This window comes from Bombus vancouverensis, chromosome 2 (assembly GCF_051014615.1).
Source record: "Bombus vancouverensis nearcticus chromosome 2, iyBomVanc1_principal, whole genome shotgun sequence".
Classification (NCBI taxonomy): domain Eukaryota; kingdom Metazoa; phylum Arthropoda; class Insecta; order Hymenoptera; family Apidae; genus Bombus; species Bombus vancouverensis.
This window is the reverse complement of record NC_134912.1, coordinates 7,788,395-7,806,555: the sequence shown is the minus strand read 5'-3', so window position 1 is coordinate 7,806,555 and position 18,161 is coordinate 7,788,395. Positions and strand designations below refer to the sequence as shown.

The window sequence follows — 18,161 nt, the reverse complement described above, 5'->3', positions numbered from 1 at the left end:
GTGAATGCCTGGAATGCGACTAATCGAGACATTAACAGATAACTAACTACCCTTTTTTAATGCATTCACCGACGCATTAGATCGTACCACGAGTTTTTATTTTATCAAAAGTTTCACGTAAAGTTACAGAAATTACGTCTTTCATCATAGACGTACGCTCTCTTGTTTACTGTTCGTTAGAAACTAACTTTTCTGTCTCCTTAACTGTGAACTTTTGATCGCGTTCTGTTAGGTTTACTTCTTTCTTTTCTTTTTTCTCTTTTTCTTTTTTGTATCGTGTAATTTATAAATTTGTGACACGTCTGACAGAATTTGAAATACTTGTTAGTCGCTATTTAAGTTGCAATAATTTCTTCATCTTCTTAAACTTTGCAACTATTAAGGATGAAACGGTAATTAAGAAAATAGATATGTTATTGATAACGGTCACTCACTCTCTATCGTTGTTATTCATTTACTTCTTAATATCAACGTATTCTTTGCTTACATGGTGTCCTTTACGTAATCGATATTCTAGAAAAGTCAGAAAATTAATATCTCATATTACGGACGTAACGTATAGCACGGTTGAAGATGAATAAATTGTACCGAGACTATAGTAACTAAACATGATTTATTGGATGATAGGACGTCGAGGATGATGCATGTTTATACTCATACGTAAGACACATCGATTCCATCATACTTTCATAATCGTGGAACTGTCTATCGTTAATGTTTATCGTCAAAGACATGGAATTTTTTAAAAAATTTTCAATCTACGTCAACCTAATCTCTATACAAATGCTATAATAAATATAATGATGTCGACATTCTTCCTACAACCATTGTATGTCCTGTCTATAGAATTTCAAACTTCAAGATGGGTCTTAAAACCGGCTTTTTAGTCCAACGTCGCTCATTGTCAGCCTCCCACTAACTATAAAATTAACCATTTAAAAAAGATAGTTTCAAGTTTAAATAGATTTAACCGGCGAAGAAAAAGTTGAAACTTTGTCATTATATTCCTTCGTCAAAATCTTCATTAAACGTGATAATATAGATCGACTCTTCCCGCCACTTTGAAAACTAAATTGCTCTATTGGGTTGGCAACTAAGTGATTGCGGATTTTGTCATTAGGTGGTATTGACAAAATCCGCAATCACTTAGTTGCCAACCCAATAGATCTTCTGAATCCCCTAAATCCACCACGTACGGATATATCAAACTATAGTGCGGTGCACGCGGTAACTGTACAATTGTGCGCTTTTCGCAAAAAGAAACTTTACTAAATTTAAAAACTAAAAGGATGGACGAACGCGATAGTGGCACGGACACGCGAGCACAAACCGATTGGCTCGTCGATATTGTGCTAGCGGGCACAAAGCGAATTCTTTTCAAGACGATATTGGAATCTCCCAGGCCTATCGAGCTTCCCAACGGCTAAATCACGGCAACGAGACACGTTGATCGATAATGGTTTTCGGTAGCGCGGATTTTCATCGACGCACGAGCAACAAACGCATTATACGCGTCAACCTTTGCAAAGCAACACCGATTCGAATCAAGCAATTCCGATCGCTCCTACTACCCAATACTCGTTGCTCTTTTTACTTACAATTACAGCTACTGTTTCAGTACGTGGATCCGTACAAGCTGTTGAAGTATTGGTTTGGCAACTAAGTGATTGCGGATTTTGTCATTAGATCGTATTGACAAAATCCGCAATCACTTTGTTGTCCACCCAATAATTACTTCAAGAAAAACTCTACACCTTTATTTTTGTATATCCGTTACCTGAAGAGAACTGCTATGAAGAGAATAGAATTTAGTGAAAAAAATTCAAAATAAAGAGAGGTCCATATTATTATGCCTTTGAATATAAATTTTGATTTGGGTTACAACGTCTAGAAACAAATGAGTTGTAACTAGATTTCTATTGCTATTTCTTGCAGTCTTCAGCTAGAGCTACCAAGATTAACTTTTTGGTGATGTCCTTTGCTATAAATGTATGAACGTGCTGCATATTCAATTCTATTGTATTGTAACATTGAAAGAGTGAGGATCTGGACCAGCATACACTGTACCTGTACTTATACCTATACTTATTTCAATATATTTTTCTATTACAAATTCATCCACTCGTTCCTCTATCAGTCAACTTCAACACAAGCGGATACTGATTTTTTTCGCGACAAATTGTTTGCAATTTGTTTATCGCGAATATCTTGACCCTTCTTTGTTTTTCTCTTTCTATTGTTCATAGCCGTATCGACTACGCAGGTTTGCAGGAGTTACAAACAGACGAATCGTTTTCAGTAATTATACAAACTCGTAGTTTTAAGAATATAATTAAAACAGAAATAGAACGATGGTGGAAAATTGTTTCGAATATCATAAAAGGCATTGGATATTTTGTACAAATATTTTGTTCATACCGTGTGCTTTTACGCCTTTTAATCTCCTATAAATGCGTAAAATCTAGTTATCAGTGACGCGAAAGAGTGAGATAATTACACAGTGGATTAAAAATTAACAATATCTAGATTATGGATGTTGAAATATGTGAGTGAAATATGGGAAATATGAAAATGTAATATGCCAACTTACGCATGATAAGTATATTGAAAATTGTGAAAATATTCTGCAATAACAAAGTCTTCATTATAAGCGCTCGTTATCAAAAACCAGATATTACAGAAAAAAGAGACGATGGACGTGTACGAAATATAATCTTAACAAAATCTGCGAAAATTGTGTAACGTATGAAATTATGCGAAATAATACGCGGATCAATTTAAAAAAAAAAAAAGACAAATCAATTTTCTGTAAAATACGCGTTTGTATAAACAACCGAATCCCATTAATAATTCTTCTACTGATTTATAATCTTCAAAATTATTCTTCCTAAAAGTATTTCTATATTTTCACATAGCATTATCCTCATCGCCGATTATATTAGGTTGTCCGAAAAGTTTCTTTCATTTTATAAAGAAATAATAGACGCGCAATGTTTTTTGTTTTATATTAGTTTATTGAGTTGTGCACGAACATGATAATAGAAATAGAACAAAATGGATCATACCTAATTTAATAAAATAATATAAAACAGAAATTGTTGCTCATCTATTATCACCTTATGAAACGAAAGAAACTTTTCGGACAACCTAATATGATTATATTTATAATATAGTACATCGAATTTCATGTGAAAAATTGCGAATTTTTCAACATGCAAATTTCATGAAGAAACGAAAGAACGAAAGAGCGAGTAATATTCAGGCAATTGTAACAAAAATAACTTGAAGCATCGTGAAAACCGTTCTTCATTCAGTTTACGATGTGGAAAAAAGGCTGCAGTGGAAAAAAATTCATTTTAATGTTTTGTAGCTTTGTCAATGTTTATATTGGACTGCATTTCTTTAAAATTCATTCGTTCGTTTAAAAATTCATTCGTTTAAAATGCTACCAGACTTTACGTTACGCAGGAGAAACGCTCAGGCAATATTTTTAATCACGGTTATAAGTACTTCTTGAAAAGCACAAAATTCAATTCGCTGAAAAGTAGAGAAGTTAAAGTCTTGTCACTACGCCATTCAACCTGCGACTATCGCGTCTACTATTATTGCAATTGCTAATGAATTTTTGAAGATGTTAACTCCCACCGTTTCCTTCCTTTTCGTATATTGTTTAATAACTTTCTAATTAATTCGTGTCGCCTTCCAGCGGATAATTTTAATATCGAATTAATCCACTAGCGACGTTAAAATATTTTCACAAATAAAACTCTCAATGTAACAAGAAAATGTCGTCGTGGAACGGCTGAATAGTAGTTGAACTGCCATGTAGCATAATTATTTTAATATTTAAGAGAAACAGAGTGAGGACGAAGCGATGTTTAATAATTGTCATTGTATCATATCAAATATGTTACTTTTGTTCATTTTGACACTGTAGTTTCATATCCTTATGTACGAAGAAGAACGACGTAAACAGAAATTTGATTTATAAAATCACTTCAAATTTCTCGAATTATTCAGAATCCGTTCACGGATCGAGGAAATTGGTGTAAAGTTTCAAAATTTACAATAAACAATAACAATTTCGTTACAGCGCAATTTTAAGCGTGTCCCTCTGCGAGTTATTTAGCTTCCTGCGTATAAAATTCTTCAACATTCCAGTTTCGTATTAAACTATTCGATTTTTTCAATGGCCAGAAAATTTTCCTCGCATTTCATAACTGTTTGCTTAATCGATTCGTATAACATGCCCTTTAATAACCGTCACATTTTTATTGTAGAAGATATTTCGATACGACGCGCACCATTAATGCATATTTGGATAGGTAAAATTTATTGGAAGAAAGAAGAAAAATTGTAAAAATGAAAAAAGTCCGTGTATAATCCCATAAATATCAATAGCTTATGACAAAAATAATATTTTAACAAATAACATACGCGTGTACAAAAAGACGGCCAGTGTCCTACATTTCCGAAATACTCAAAATTGATTCGTAACCTATTTAAAAAATATGCAGGGCTTTGGTCACAAAGTTTTAACATTCATACACATACATGACGCATACATACTCTACTCGACCAAGCTATCGCCCAATATCTAAATTAAACATCCACTCGATTCTTCATTTTCCTTTAAAAGTTAAAGGAAAGACGGGAATTTAAAAACCTGGTTCGTCGTTCGTCTTAATTCTAATTTATTTAATTCTTTTTAAATTGACAATTTTCTCACCTGTATGGGACGCACGTAGGATCTGTTATGATTTTATTCTTCATTATTGCATCGGTATATAACAAAATACGATACACAGAGGATCAACGCAAAGTTAATTCGACGTATGAAGAGCCATGCGGCATTAAGGTAATCGTGTTGAAAGCTTTGCAACGCAATGATAACACGTTGCAATCCTACGCAACATGAACAATTTGAATTAAAAGGGGAAACCGCGGCAACTGTGCGAGGAAACACGAGTAGCTGGGCCGAGCTCGCAAAACAGAAGCACAATCTAGCACAGAAGCTCGGATCCACGCGAATCCCGTCTTAAAGCGGTCGACTAGGGCCGCTTTACAGACGTCCTTTTCTGTTATCCAACGCGGTACCTTGAAAAGAAGTAGGTTACAGGGTCCACACATAGTCGGGGACAAAACTATGTGAATTATATATCTAAATTTTATTTATTATACGTTTTATCTTCCATATTATTATACATATACATATTTGTTATACGTTATTTACAATTTACTTTTAATCAAATAGCTTCGATTAAATAGTAAATAATCGAAATGAATATTTACATTTTTATGTAAACAAGCTCTATTTAACAAAACTTCATTGGCATCCATTTCCACTGTCCAGTACGATGAGACCAGGAAAAGAACGAAACACCAAGGTGAACGTGGAAGGATAACGTAGACGTACAGCTCTGATATTCATACGTATAGTTACAAAAGTGAGAAAATCGATATTAGTCGTTAAGCTGCTAGCCATCCTATCCTGCCTCCTCCGATTCATCATCCGTTTCCCTCTGATACACCGGGCCTTGATTTTGTCCTATTCCTTTTTTCGATGCCAACTCCGAAGCGTCCTCCAAATTTCTCGATACATTGTCCGCGATATTCGTCAATATCCGTTTTTTTTCTTTTCCTCAGTCCCTTTGAAACTATTCTCTACAGTAACGAAAATATTCTCCGCTCTTTCTATTTCGAGATGTAGGAACGTATGCAATCATGTTAACGTTATTTAGATATCCTACTCACTGTGATGCTCATACGTCGTCGTATGATTCAGAATCTCGTGTTAGGCGGTCCCATGTATCGTACTCGTATCTACGCATACTCAGTTAGTAGCAGTTCGAAGATAGCGAAAATGAAATTTTCTTATTTTTACACGCGGAAGATTCATTTCATTTATTTCATTAATGAAATCCTCGTGTAATAAAGAATTTAATTATTCGCATTCTTCGATCACGGTATCCATATGTGATTTTTTAAACTTCTATCTTGGGAGGAGAACGTAACCCAAGGAACCACCAAGTTCGTATATCCTGCGAAGCGTTGTAATATTAGGAAATTCTTCTTAAAAAATCGAAATGTTATATTTATCTACAAAAAGTTGTCTTTTTTTCGAAAAATAGATAGAAACTCAGAATATCACCAGGTATATCAATAAACAATTATCCTCCAATACGGAAGAAAATCTTCCACATAGCTGATACAGCAAATATGTGTAACGTTATAATAACACAAGTGTTAATAATTAACAGTAGATTTCTAGCGGAAAGTTTATGATTTTAATGCACTGTTACAGTTGGAAGAAATTATTCTGGAATTATATTTTACTTGGGTAAAAGATGTACAAAAATTCAATACGAGAGAAAAATTTCGTTCGGTAAAACGGAGAGAAAAGCAAAGTCGTGGGAACATTGTGGAAACATTTCGTTAATGGGAAAACAGGTAGACGATGTTGGCCAGCAAAAAGAAGGAAATTGCTGTCCAAGATCGATAGTAATGATGGAGCGAAACAGGCAGAATTATGACAGCGAATTCTGATTGGATCTCGTTAAAGAAATTCGTGTCAAGAATAACATGTAACAAAGGCGAGACTGTGTATCGAATGTGACTCTTAACTCGTTACATTGATAACGCCTAATGCAACAGTAGCGTGCTAATAATTGTGGACAATGTTTGTTTCCAGGGTTATTCGATACTTAACCATATGTATGATGTGTAGCTTTGAAAGATGTTTCTACAGATTGAAACGTCAAAAGGAAAATATCCGTGCAGAAACGTTTGAGAAATTCATGTTTTTCGTGAAGAAAGAAATAAAGTGAAATACTTATTTCGGTGGCTATTAACAATTCTAAACAACACAAAAATGCTAAAATATTGTATCCAGTTATATTCAAGAAAATAACGATCTTCTTAACCCCTGGTCGGTTAAAGTTACAAAATTCCGAACATACATCCTCTGTGTGCACGTTTTACAAGGGATATTCCGTTTTGAGACGCAATTCTCGGCTTAATGCCGTTTCAAGTTAAACGAGCAACGCATATCGCTACCACGTTGCCATTAAACGACGTATAATTTTGCTTTACCCGGCCTTTGGAAGATCTCGCGAAATGCGCTGCACTCTGCTTGTCTGTTCTTAAAACGATACAATGCATATTACGTATTTGTACGCAACTTGGCATACTGTTAGGAAAGAGATTAAAATTCAGCAACTAAAAATTGTATATGATCTTCCTCTACCGTTCGTAAATTAATGGCCTTAATGCTCGGTTGATGTATCGAACGAACAGCTACGAATATAAATTATACGATGCAAAAGTTCCATAGAGTATTATTTTACATAATGTAGAGTAATATTTTACATAATAAAGATGCGTGAATAAAAAAATCATTATTTTCAAGAGATCGTACGCTGTTCCTCGTTGTACCGCAATGTGTTATTATGTTTGTAACAATGCGTTCCTCAAGCTTAAGAAACGTTTTAGCGACAGTAAATCACGATCGGCTCGAAAGTGATTTAAAAAATACGTCGCAAAATTAATCTATCGGGTTGAATAATAAATTCCTTCGTCTTTCGCTAATGCATTCATTTAAAAAACTATTGTAGAACGTGTTTGATAGATATAAATTAAATACGTTGAACGTAATTGAATTTTTTAAGCCATATATAAGGAAGAATATTTTAAACAAATGGGACGAAAAAGTTACTTGCTGATTAGATAGATTTTTTATAAAAGTGATAGGACTTGACGAATGAACTTATTACTCAAGTTCAACATTTTTGTATAAAGAATCACCTGCTGTCCGATTGTCTGATATTTTGACCCTACTCTGTATAAAAGCAATATCGTCTCAGAACCTATGCTGCGCCTGCTTCGATGAAACGAATGTACGTCATAAAAGTAGCCGAGCCTTTCTTTCAAAATACCCTACGTACTCCTCGATACCGCATTGACCCTATTTCAGACGTGCTCCCTTCCGAACGACGTTCCACGAGGAAACGATATACTTTTCCACGGCAGGCTCCCCCAGGTGTATTAGTATGAAAGCCCCGGTTATCATCACTGAAACATTCCTCACGCGAACAACTTCTGGCCCCTTCGATGATATATGCGCAGGGGTTCTGCAGGGGGCAGAACACCACATGCACAGCCGTCACATGATCCAATTTGAATAATTTGAATAACTTGACACGACAGCAATAGCGTACCACGAATAATTCCTCCGCGATGGACAAGGCAAATTACTTAATTGCATGTCTCACGATTCTTTTTCTGGAACGGTGGCGGGCGATTGTAAAGCGGACCGACATCATCAGAAAACGTGTGATCTCGTTGGCCAAAAATTTTTAATTAAAATCGGATTCAGTCGCACGACTTTAGATGACTGGGAATGGCTTCGAATCTCGTGCATAGTCCGACGATTAGATTACGGATTCGTATGAATTTGTGGATTCGAAGATACAAAAATACATAGAATTCGCATAAAATGCAAAAATATTTAAGACGTAGTGAGTATAGCTCGTAGCAAACAATTTCAGAAAAAAATATCTGAAATTATATATATATAATTTCCTATATAAAAATATATAATATTTCATATGTAATATCAAGCAATTTTTAGCGATCAATAAGTTTTTAAAATATTCTATTTTTATTAACAAAAATGTTAAGCTTTAGTAATAAATTCATTCGTCAAGTCCTATCACTTTTATAAAAAATCTATTTAATCAAGAAGTAACTTTTTCATCCCATTTGTTTAAAATATCCTTCCTTATATATGGCTTAAAAATTTCAATTACGTTCAACTATATTACCTTGATTTTTGTTAGTTTTTTGTAAATGATATTTCAATCTGAATATTGCCAAGCGTTATCCATAATACACACTTATCTCTTTAAAATCATCTTTAACTTTTCTAAATAACATCATTTACATGTTAATTTCAGTACCTACTGTAACGAATCAGCTAATGTTCGACAAATGTAATTGGCAAATATTACTTTATCAGTGGTACTAATTCAAAGTATTATATTTTAATGATAATCGGTGTGACAAGTGTAGCTTCCCTAATCTCGACATACGCATAATCACTCCGTTACAAATTTACGTAATTAAAGCATATTATATATTATTAAAAGTAACATTTGCATGTTCCAACAGTGCTACAAAGCAGAATGAGAGCGAGAATTATTATCGCGAGTACCTTGTTCATACACGCTTAATTTGCAACAACCATTGTAAGCCTGGCTTACATTAGTTACATTAACCGCTTTGTTACATCAATGAGTTACCGCTCTCCGTAGTAACCACTGCAACATTCTATTTTTGAATTAGGGTTCCAACCGTTTTAATCACCAACCTAACTAGTACTCGTTATCAGTAGCTTATTTACGAATTTAGATGAAAAGCTCCTTTTGTTCTAACCTTTCGTACTCCACTGATGTTGCTGCAACGATATTAATAAATTGAAGATTGTATCTTGTACCGTTTCTAATAATAAAAAAAATTGAGAAAAGGACGAAGATTACTGTATAGGTTTTTTTGAAACAAAATAAAAAATTTTCGTTACGTAAAGAAAAATATCAAAAACGTTACTTTGCTCTACTTGTATATTCTAGTGCAACTTCTTCATCGAATATCTCTCTGGAAAACGTCACTCTATCGACGCGATTTAATTAAGGACCATATTCCACCGAAGGAAAAAAGAGGTAACAGTATTTTTTCCAGATAAAAGAAGTAAGGAAAAATAAACGGTGTTTTTCATCTGTCGGAAAATTGACAAATAGACGGTCGTTAATCTTTGTAGAAAAATTCTGTTTGAGAGGTAGGTTCAAGTAAAAAAAGCTGTTTTCTTAATATAAAAATCAGTGAGTCACCAAAGACATGTATATGACTTTTGAAAAGTATAAAACAATAGAAATGCTAAGATAGGATGTAGCAATAGAAACGTAAAGCAGAAAGAATTATTTAAGGATTTTGTTTTTGCAACAAATATTTACGTTGCAAGAATTATAATTCTGTGTAGTACACGGCACGAATGCTGTTAATTTGTAACGTTAATTTTTGCAATAAACGTGTAAAAGCTTTTGCAAGAAGGACCGAAGTACGACAAATCGAATTGCAGATTTCTGCATAGACGCTCAGTAAGTGATGTAGCCAGGATATTGATCAGACCAAGGGATACAGGTCGGTATAGAACACGCCATCTGTGCGAAGAGAATTCAACTTCCTAGCAAGCGCAATAAATCTTCTGTAAACAACGATGAAACTATCGATCCTAACTAATAATTTAAATACATTTAACCTACGTTTTGATAATTATTTTTATCATTTCAGAAATTTTAGATATGCATTATACTTTCTACCATATTTTTTGTGCGAACTAAAGTTATGCTTAATTTTAATTTTAATTTTGATAATTGAAGAAAATTGTTCTTTTAGCGACACTTTTAAAATACAATAAAGGAGGATACACATTTTTACAAAGGATACAAGAAATATCTTCGATGTTTCTAGTGTTAAGTTATTCTAACATCTTTTCCTAATCTTTCCAAATAATAGCTTGTCTAACATTTCTTTGTTTTTCATTTCTTTTTGTAATTGCAGTTAGGAAAGGGGAACAAGGTGTTTCAGTTGCGCGGAATATATGTTTCATACATTTGTATAAACAAACTGATGGATAAAATACGATGTGTATTTCCCATGCTTCGTGAAATACTCTATTCGCGCGATCAATCTTACGAAGTATACCATATTCCATGATATTTATTAACTGACAACAAAGATCGATGTGGTAACGTTCAGGGAAGATAATATAGGAAGCGGGACCAATATACTGCCATTAATCCGCCTTTGACATATCACCACGCAAGACAGCATCCAAACGAAGCTGCTTGAAATAACGTGTCCTATTAAATTATTAATGTTTATGTAAGTTCACACTTTTACCAGGGCGACTGAAAAAATAGTATCTGACCGAACCACCCTCTAGATTCTAAATATTTCGATGAATATCTTGATTTGATCGTTTCATATATTTCTCTGTAACTATTATTGTACGTCCTTGCACGCTTAAATTTTTCAGAAATGCATAAACATCCGTCGTCTATTTATTATTCACGGTATTCATTTATTATTCATTATTTTTTGCATAATGTCTTCCAACGTGAAAAATTCGGTTAATCGATGGAGAAACGACTCTTGAAGGAAAAAGATCGTACACGTAGAAAAAATTATTCATCGTGGAATATCCACGGTCAATGTTTATGTATTAAAGTCATGACGCAGGCGAAAGCTGCTGATTCATTTCGACTAAAAAGTATTACATTTTAAATAAATGCAGGCTTCTGTGCCACTCGGTTTACAAACTTTTAACCAGGTATATCGTGTGTCATTTCAATATATAAAATATTTAGTTAGTTCACATTTTTCTACTACGAAACGTCGAAACTTAAAAGGTCCTATTGAAATATGCTTTCTCCTACTTCACGTAGAGAAATTTCAAAATCCATATATATTTGTACTACTCATAGATATTCAGAAACTTGAATTATTTTATAGTAACAATACATATATGACTGTTACCAAAACGTACGATATAAGCTAAAGACAAAAGCGATAACGTATATTGCATACAGTAACAATAGTCATCGATAAAACGAATAACGATACGAAATATCAAAAGCATCAAAAACATCGAACAATGTATATATATAAAATTGATAGGTACTTACACAGAGAAGTGGTATAGGAAGCACTTCCAGCCAGTGGGACGCTCCAGGAAGTTGTAAACTTGGCCCTGAAAGGTCGCCTTCCCAGCACGCCGATGTTCCTTCACGTGATAACGACCCTCCCACGTGTTACGTTCGCCACCGGTGTTTGCACCCAACAGTAATCGTGGATCAACACCTGAACATTCGTGAAATTTCGTTGAATACTCCAAACACCGATAAAAGTACGGAAATTTGAAGATTTTTCGTCAGGAATTTCAAGTAACATTCCACGAAGCATTGAGTTTCCGCGAAGCTAAAGGATAGATAGGATGACTGTAAAAACGTTAGACTAGATCTACGTATAGTATAACGTAAAGGTTTATCGTTACATCATCTGCGTACCAAATATTTTATTTTCATTTTTATTTTCATTAGAATATTTCATTTTAGTGTAATGTTAGCGTCGTTTCTTTTAGAGTTTTTTTTTTTTGAAGGATGTAATATTTTTTAATGAAATTCGTTCCGAAGATATTTTACTTTTCGTATTTTCACATATATTTTCTTTATTCATTGAAACTTAATTAATACGAAATATGGTAATTTTATATGATTTAAGATTTCAGTTATCAGCAAACGAATGCAATAGGAATTAAATATAAAAATGACATCAGAATTTTTAATTCAGAGTTTTTAACTTAAATACGTATACGCGTATTGCAAAATTTTGAAAAATCTACACACATGCAAAGATAAATTCTTCCTGTTAGATACTATCAAATAAATATTAACAACGTAGAAGCATATATTTATGACACATGACAATAAATGCACATTTTGGTTACGTAATACATTACATACAAGTATATACACACATATAGATATTTTCAATTCAGTCTGGTAAAAATAAGTAACTTTAAAAGTTAATTTCAATCCACCAGGTGCACAGACGTTCACAACAATTTGTCGAGGAATTGTTCGAGAAAGTTTAATATCAATAAGTTTGCAAATAGCGCGATAGAGGTTTATACATATATGTATATAGTACTCTCACATAGACTAATCGACACTGGTTATGCATAGTAAAATAATTTATAGACACTGAGCTTTATAATTTTATTTACACGCGAAGCACATTAAAAGAGAACTTTATCAGTTATATGATTTCAAGCTTAAACCCCAATTAACGTTGTTAAGAGTATCAGATCGTTACATAATAAATATCAGGCTTTCAGTTATTTTAAAGTCATAAAACTTTCAATAATTATTTTCATTCGTGTATTATCCTGTTCGGAAAGCTTCGGTCAACTATTTTCTTCACTGATTCAATAATATTCTCAAAGCAATTGTACGTTCTACATTTTGCAAGCAGCGATTTGACAAGTTGAATCACCAACATTTTCTACAAATATCAATTTGATCAAATTGCACCGAACCGATACAGCAACAGAAATCAAAAGAACTTGCACAATTATTTTAAAAAGTATATTATTTCGGATGGTCCTTTGTTTGATTAAAAATGTTCGTTTTAAAGCTAGTTGTACCCATTTCCGCATACCATTCGCCTCAAAACGCATTTTGTTTATGCATTTATGGAAAATATAGAATGATATATTTTAGGTTTCTTAGGTTTCACCTTTTTAGTTTCTTTTACTTCTTTAGTGCATTGATAAAATTAAGAATTTGCATAAATGTCCGTCATCTGTTTATTATGCAACAATCAAATATTTGATTCAAGGCTTAGGGGAAACACAAGTAGATTATTGTTAATTAGTTTATTCGTCCGAAGATCCTGTTACTTGGTTAAAGCATGAGCCTTCAATACGCTAAATTATTCATTCATACCAGGAATTACGTACACGGTGTAGCTTAGAACGCATCTCCGTATTATACATCCATCCCGTATACATATAATCTGCATAGAGATCGTATTATGTTATATAATCGCATAAACTATTTACCATTTGTCAAAGCCTCAGATGTTCCGCGAAGCTGCTGCAAAAGCACATCGCGAAGCCCATATATGAAATAGAAACGCGTTCAATGCAATCGAATCTCTTTGATAACTCACAGCTATGATTTCGTTCGATAAAGATAGTATAAAATAAAATCCGTATTTAATTAAAATACTTAAATCGAATTTTATTATTTGCTATCATCCTCGTCGATTCTTAATAGTAAATCTTGTATTTACTAGAGCTATATCATTTAAGTAAGATTGATATTATCTTATAAACGCTCCTATTCCGAAGGTATTGTTATTATTTCCATCGTTTTCGCAATCGATCGCAAAAATTTCCCTGTGCAACGTACAGCACTGCACACTCGCGGCAGCAGTTACAAAACATCGAACTTCATATTACCGATGAACTATAATACGAGTTACGTTCAAGTCGATTAATACGTAATTATTTGTTATCCACTGACGCTGCGTTCGATAGGATTTATTCGTTTATTTATTAAACAATGTCGTACAAATGAAATTTTCCAACTCCTTTTGACGATATACATATCTTTAAATAACAAAGAGAGACGCGTTTATCACTCAAATACAATCGATATTCCATCAGAATGTAAAATAAAATTTATGCAAAATTCTTATTGAGTAACCCAAGAATGAAATGCTTTATTACATAAGAAATTTACAAATTTGCCAATTGCAATAATGAAATTCTATCGCCAATCAAACAGCAAATTGCTCGAAACTTTTTCAATTAAAATTCGGTATGCTAATTCAACTTACGTTTCTCATCAAAAAATACATTATTTTTTGTCGAGTGCGACAAAGAGACGCCTGTTCGATCGAATGGATTGTCATCTGACGAGATAAAAATTTGTGGCTACGGGACAGAATTGACGAGGGAGAGACGCACGATTGCACGAGCGGTTCGATCCGCGCCTTTTTATCCGCCACTCTTTCATTAAAAACTGTCGAGTGCGCCCACGAAAAAACCACAGCAAGCTGAACACGAACCACAGGTTCCGAGTAATCCAATTATTTGGCGAGTAAATATCGGCCACGCATGAACTTGAAGCGGACAGAAACAACCTGATGCGGAATTAAAGCATGTCACCCATAAGGAAATACGATATTCTCAGGGGATATTTGTAATTAATGCTATTCGAGCCACGAGTCGAACAATTTCGAGCGATTTCTTTTTCAGGATACTATCGACTCGATTCAGTTTAACGTCACAATGACTACAGAAGGTATTAATTTTTTATGTCCTCTTGCCTGATTATAATACGGCATATTTTATTAGTTCTTCTTCTCCGTAATAAGTTGAATACTTGAGACATTGAATAATCAGTTTAAAACGGGAATTTATCTGTATATAGAACGACATATAACTGTATCTGAACTTTTAAACAATCGTTGACTTAAAAAATTCAGGAGATCATGAAACTGTGGCATCGTGCCATTTAAGAAATTTAAGTACACCGAAGGCGTAGAAGATTGCGATGTAAATAAAATCTTCAACTAATTACATCTTGTTCGAGACGATAAGATCAATTTTTCCTTCAAGCGCAATTTACAAAAGACAATATGTTTTACGTGCACTAGGTATACAATGATGAAACTGAACTAAACACATGACAAAGAGTTAGATTTTCAAATACTGAAAATCCGATATATCGTTACTTACAGCGGCAAGTAATTTAACAAAATTTTTCTGCCAATAGTTCGCACCATTTTCCAAGTATATCGTTCTTTTTCGATAAATTCTTTACCGTCTACCATTATTTTCATATTAATCCGAAGCATATTCGTTTTTAATACCTTATCGCGTATATAATAAATTATTTATCAAGCTTATATTATTTGTACCGCAGAGCAGATATCGGTGTATCCAAAAATACATTCGATACAATCATGAATTTATCTACCTTTGATCTAGCGCTTTACTAACTTTTTTCTCACACTATCGCTTAGCAACCTGACTGTAACCAGGACCTCACCCCTGAAACGCTTCCGCTTACAGGATATGACGTCATCTACCCTTCCATTACGAACTGAAAGTAAGCCGATCCTTCGCAGTCAATATTTAAGCTGTATCTACATACGCCACTGGTGTCCGAGAAATCCCAACAATTCTTCACATTTCACCAACTTACTTTACATTAAAATTTGAAGGAAGAATAATTTCTTATCCAGAAATACTATAGCACGGTGCATGTTTATTTCGTTTATTTCAGATTATGAATCTTCTCGATTTATATATTAAGAAGCGTTTAATTTATAAAAAGAAACGATTATAATCGACCATTATGCAAAGTAACATGTATGGACGAAAAACGCTCGATAATAGTTGAAGTGGATCTCACTTCTAAGAAAACTCTACATCTTCTCTGGTATTTAGTTTTTGGCACAACGATTCTCTTCACAGCAGCTTCTTTCGTCTCTATTATATTGGGTTGGCAACTATTCCATTAACACCTTTTATCATTATCACCTAATGACAAAATTCGCAATCACTTAGTTGACAACCCAGTACCGCGGAAAGATCGCCGACATACAGACAATGTCGACGATAAAGCTCAAATGCCGACAAGCCGAAAGAGTGGGAAAATTTCAATAGGTCTAACGGCTATCAATACATTTCGGCACCGCAGCAGTTGATATTCAGTTAGCCACCAGAGAGTCAAGAGTCAAAAGTCGTTAATCGAGAATTGTGATATCACGCTACTGCATTAAGTTCGCGTTAAATAATCATCGTTTATCTGTTTAATTCTCTGTAACAAATCAATTTATCAATACATTATCATGTAGAACAGAAACCACTGGAAATCCTAATTTCTAACATTTCTGGTAAAGAAATCCTATAATACATTCATCCACGCGTTTGCTTTCTTTATTCCGAGATATAAAACTTCAACAATAATACAAAATACAAGACCATAAATTTCAAAGGTCCACGAAACACACAAAAATTAACACTTTAACGACCAATAGCCTATTAATCGGTTTATGTCGCCGACGCTCACCGACCGATAGCCTATTAATCGGCTTTTTGTCGTCGACAATCTTTCTCATTATTTGAGCAGTAATTTGTTATTTAGTACTAAGGTATCTTGCTCAGTTGCGTTAGTTGCATTGCTTTGTAAGCTCCCCACAGTTTTATACCAATTTGAACAACTTACCATTCGTGATGAACGAAAAGAATGGTATTGGAGAGTCTAAACCGAAACAGAGCCGACGGCAGGGAGAATATGCTGAGCCTGAGCTGCCGGTCGGACGTGCGTATACTGTTGAACAGCTAGCGGTCAGTAAAGTGTTAAGAAGGTGAAGAAGCTCAAATTCCAATGAACAAGGTTACCATCTAATGTCGATTGCCATCTAACAAACCGGGTCGTGAAACTCTCAACACATTATGATATTAAAGGTAAATAAATATCGCAATATTCAAGTGCATCAAAGGGGAACAATAATCGTGAATAACCTCACCTCCGCTAAAAGTATCATTGTTGTCGGACTGCAGCGTAGCACTCGTGTCGGATAAGGGCGACGGTGCTGGCCTTAAATCCGACGGTGGTTCCAATCTCAGTAAATCACTTCCGCCATCTCCACCGCCTCCGTTTCCTTTTCCGACCTGTACAATCGTCACGTTCAGAGGTCCCCGGTTACCTGTCGTAAAACAGAGAAACTGCTATGAGGCTCGGACACCAAAAATACATCGTCTAGATGTTTGCAACGACGGTGCTCGCTGGTACTACTTCCGGCCAATTCGTCGACCAATGTATTGCATGTTTACCAACTAACTTGCAAATTGGAACTTGCATTAATCCATCAAGACGGTTTCATTTGTAGTTTTTTTTCTTCGATCAATTTATATAATCCTTTTTTTTTTTTTTACATTTTTTTTATCTTCTACCATATACTACTCTCTAAATACTAAGAAGTATTTAATAAAGCTCTTTGTATTACTTTATAAATTACTTCCTATTACTTTATAAATTTTTATTATATTCTCGACTATGCGTGTGACTTTATAAATGATTATCGTGTAATCCACGGAAGCATAAAACGATGGAGAAATGATGAAAGCTGTATGTATTGTAAGTGTAAGAAGAACTAGGGATATTACAAAATTATTAGAAATATAATCGGTATAAACGAATTTTATCATTATCAAGACAATCACTAACAAGTTTCTTTCTTTCATATATGCATGCGTAATAGTAGAACGAAGCATATATATCTTTTTATTCCATCTAGAATTTCCATCTCAAATAACCCAGCGATAATTAACCAAGAGTAAATTACTCGTTCGATAAATGGAGAAAGAATGCAACTTCGTGTATGCTGAAGTTACATATAGTTTCTCGGGAAATTATTATAGCCAGAGGCCATTTTTTCGATCGATACTGGCGTTGTAGACGCGATAATTAATTACCACGAGCTCAACTAAAAATACAATTACGTTAATGCGGTATGTTACATCT

At 34.0% G+C, this 18,161-nt stretch overlaps 1 protein-coding gene across 1 annotated transcript in view; it reads right to left on the bottom strand.

The window, feature by feature from the left end:
* KCNQ (KCNQ potassium channel) overlaps positions 1-18,161 on the bottom strand; it is a 146,258-nt gene that overhangs the window by 103,851 nt on the left and 24,246 nt on the right. The window contains exons 3-4 of the mRNA XM_076625225.1: positions 17,164-17,343; positions 11,742-11,916 (exon numbers count right to left, since the gene is read on the bottom strand). Of these exons, the coding sequence (XP_076481340.1) occupies positions 11,742-11,916; positions 17,164-17,343 (355 nt within the window). The remainder of the gene's footprint in view (positions 1-11,741; positions 11,917-17,163; positions 17,344-18,161) is intronic.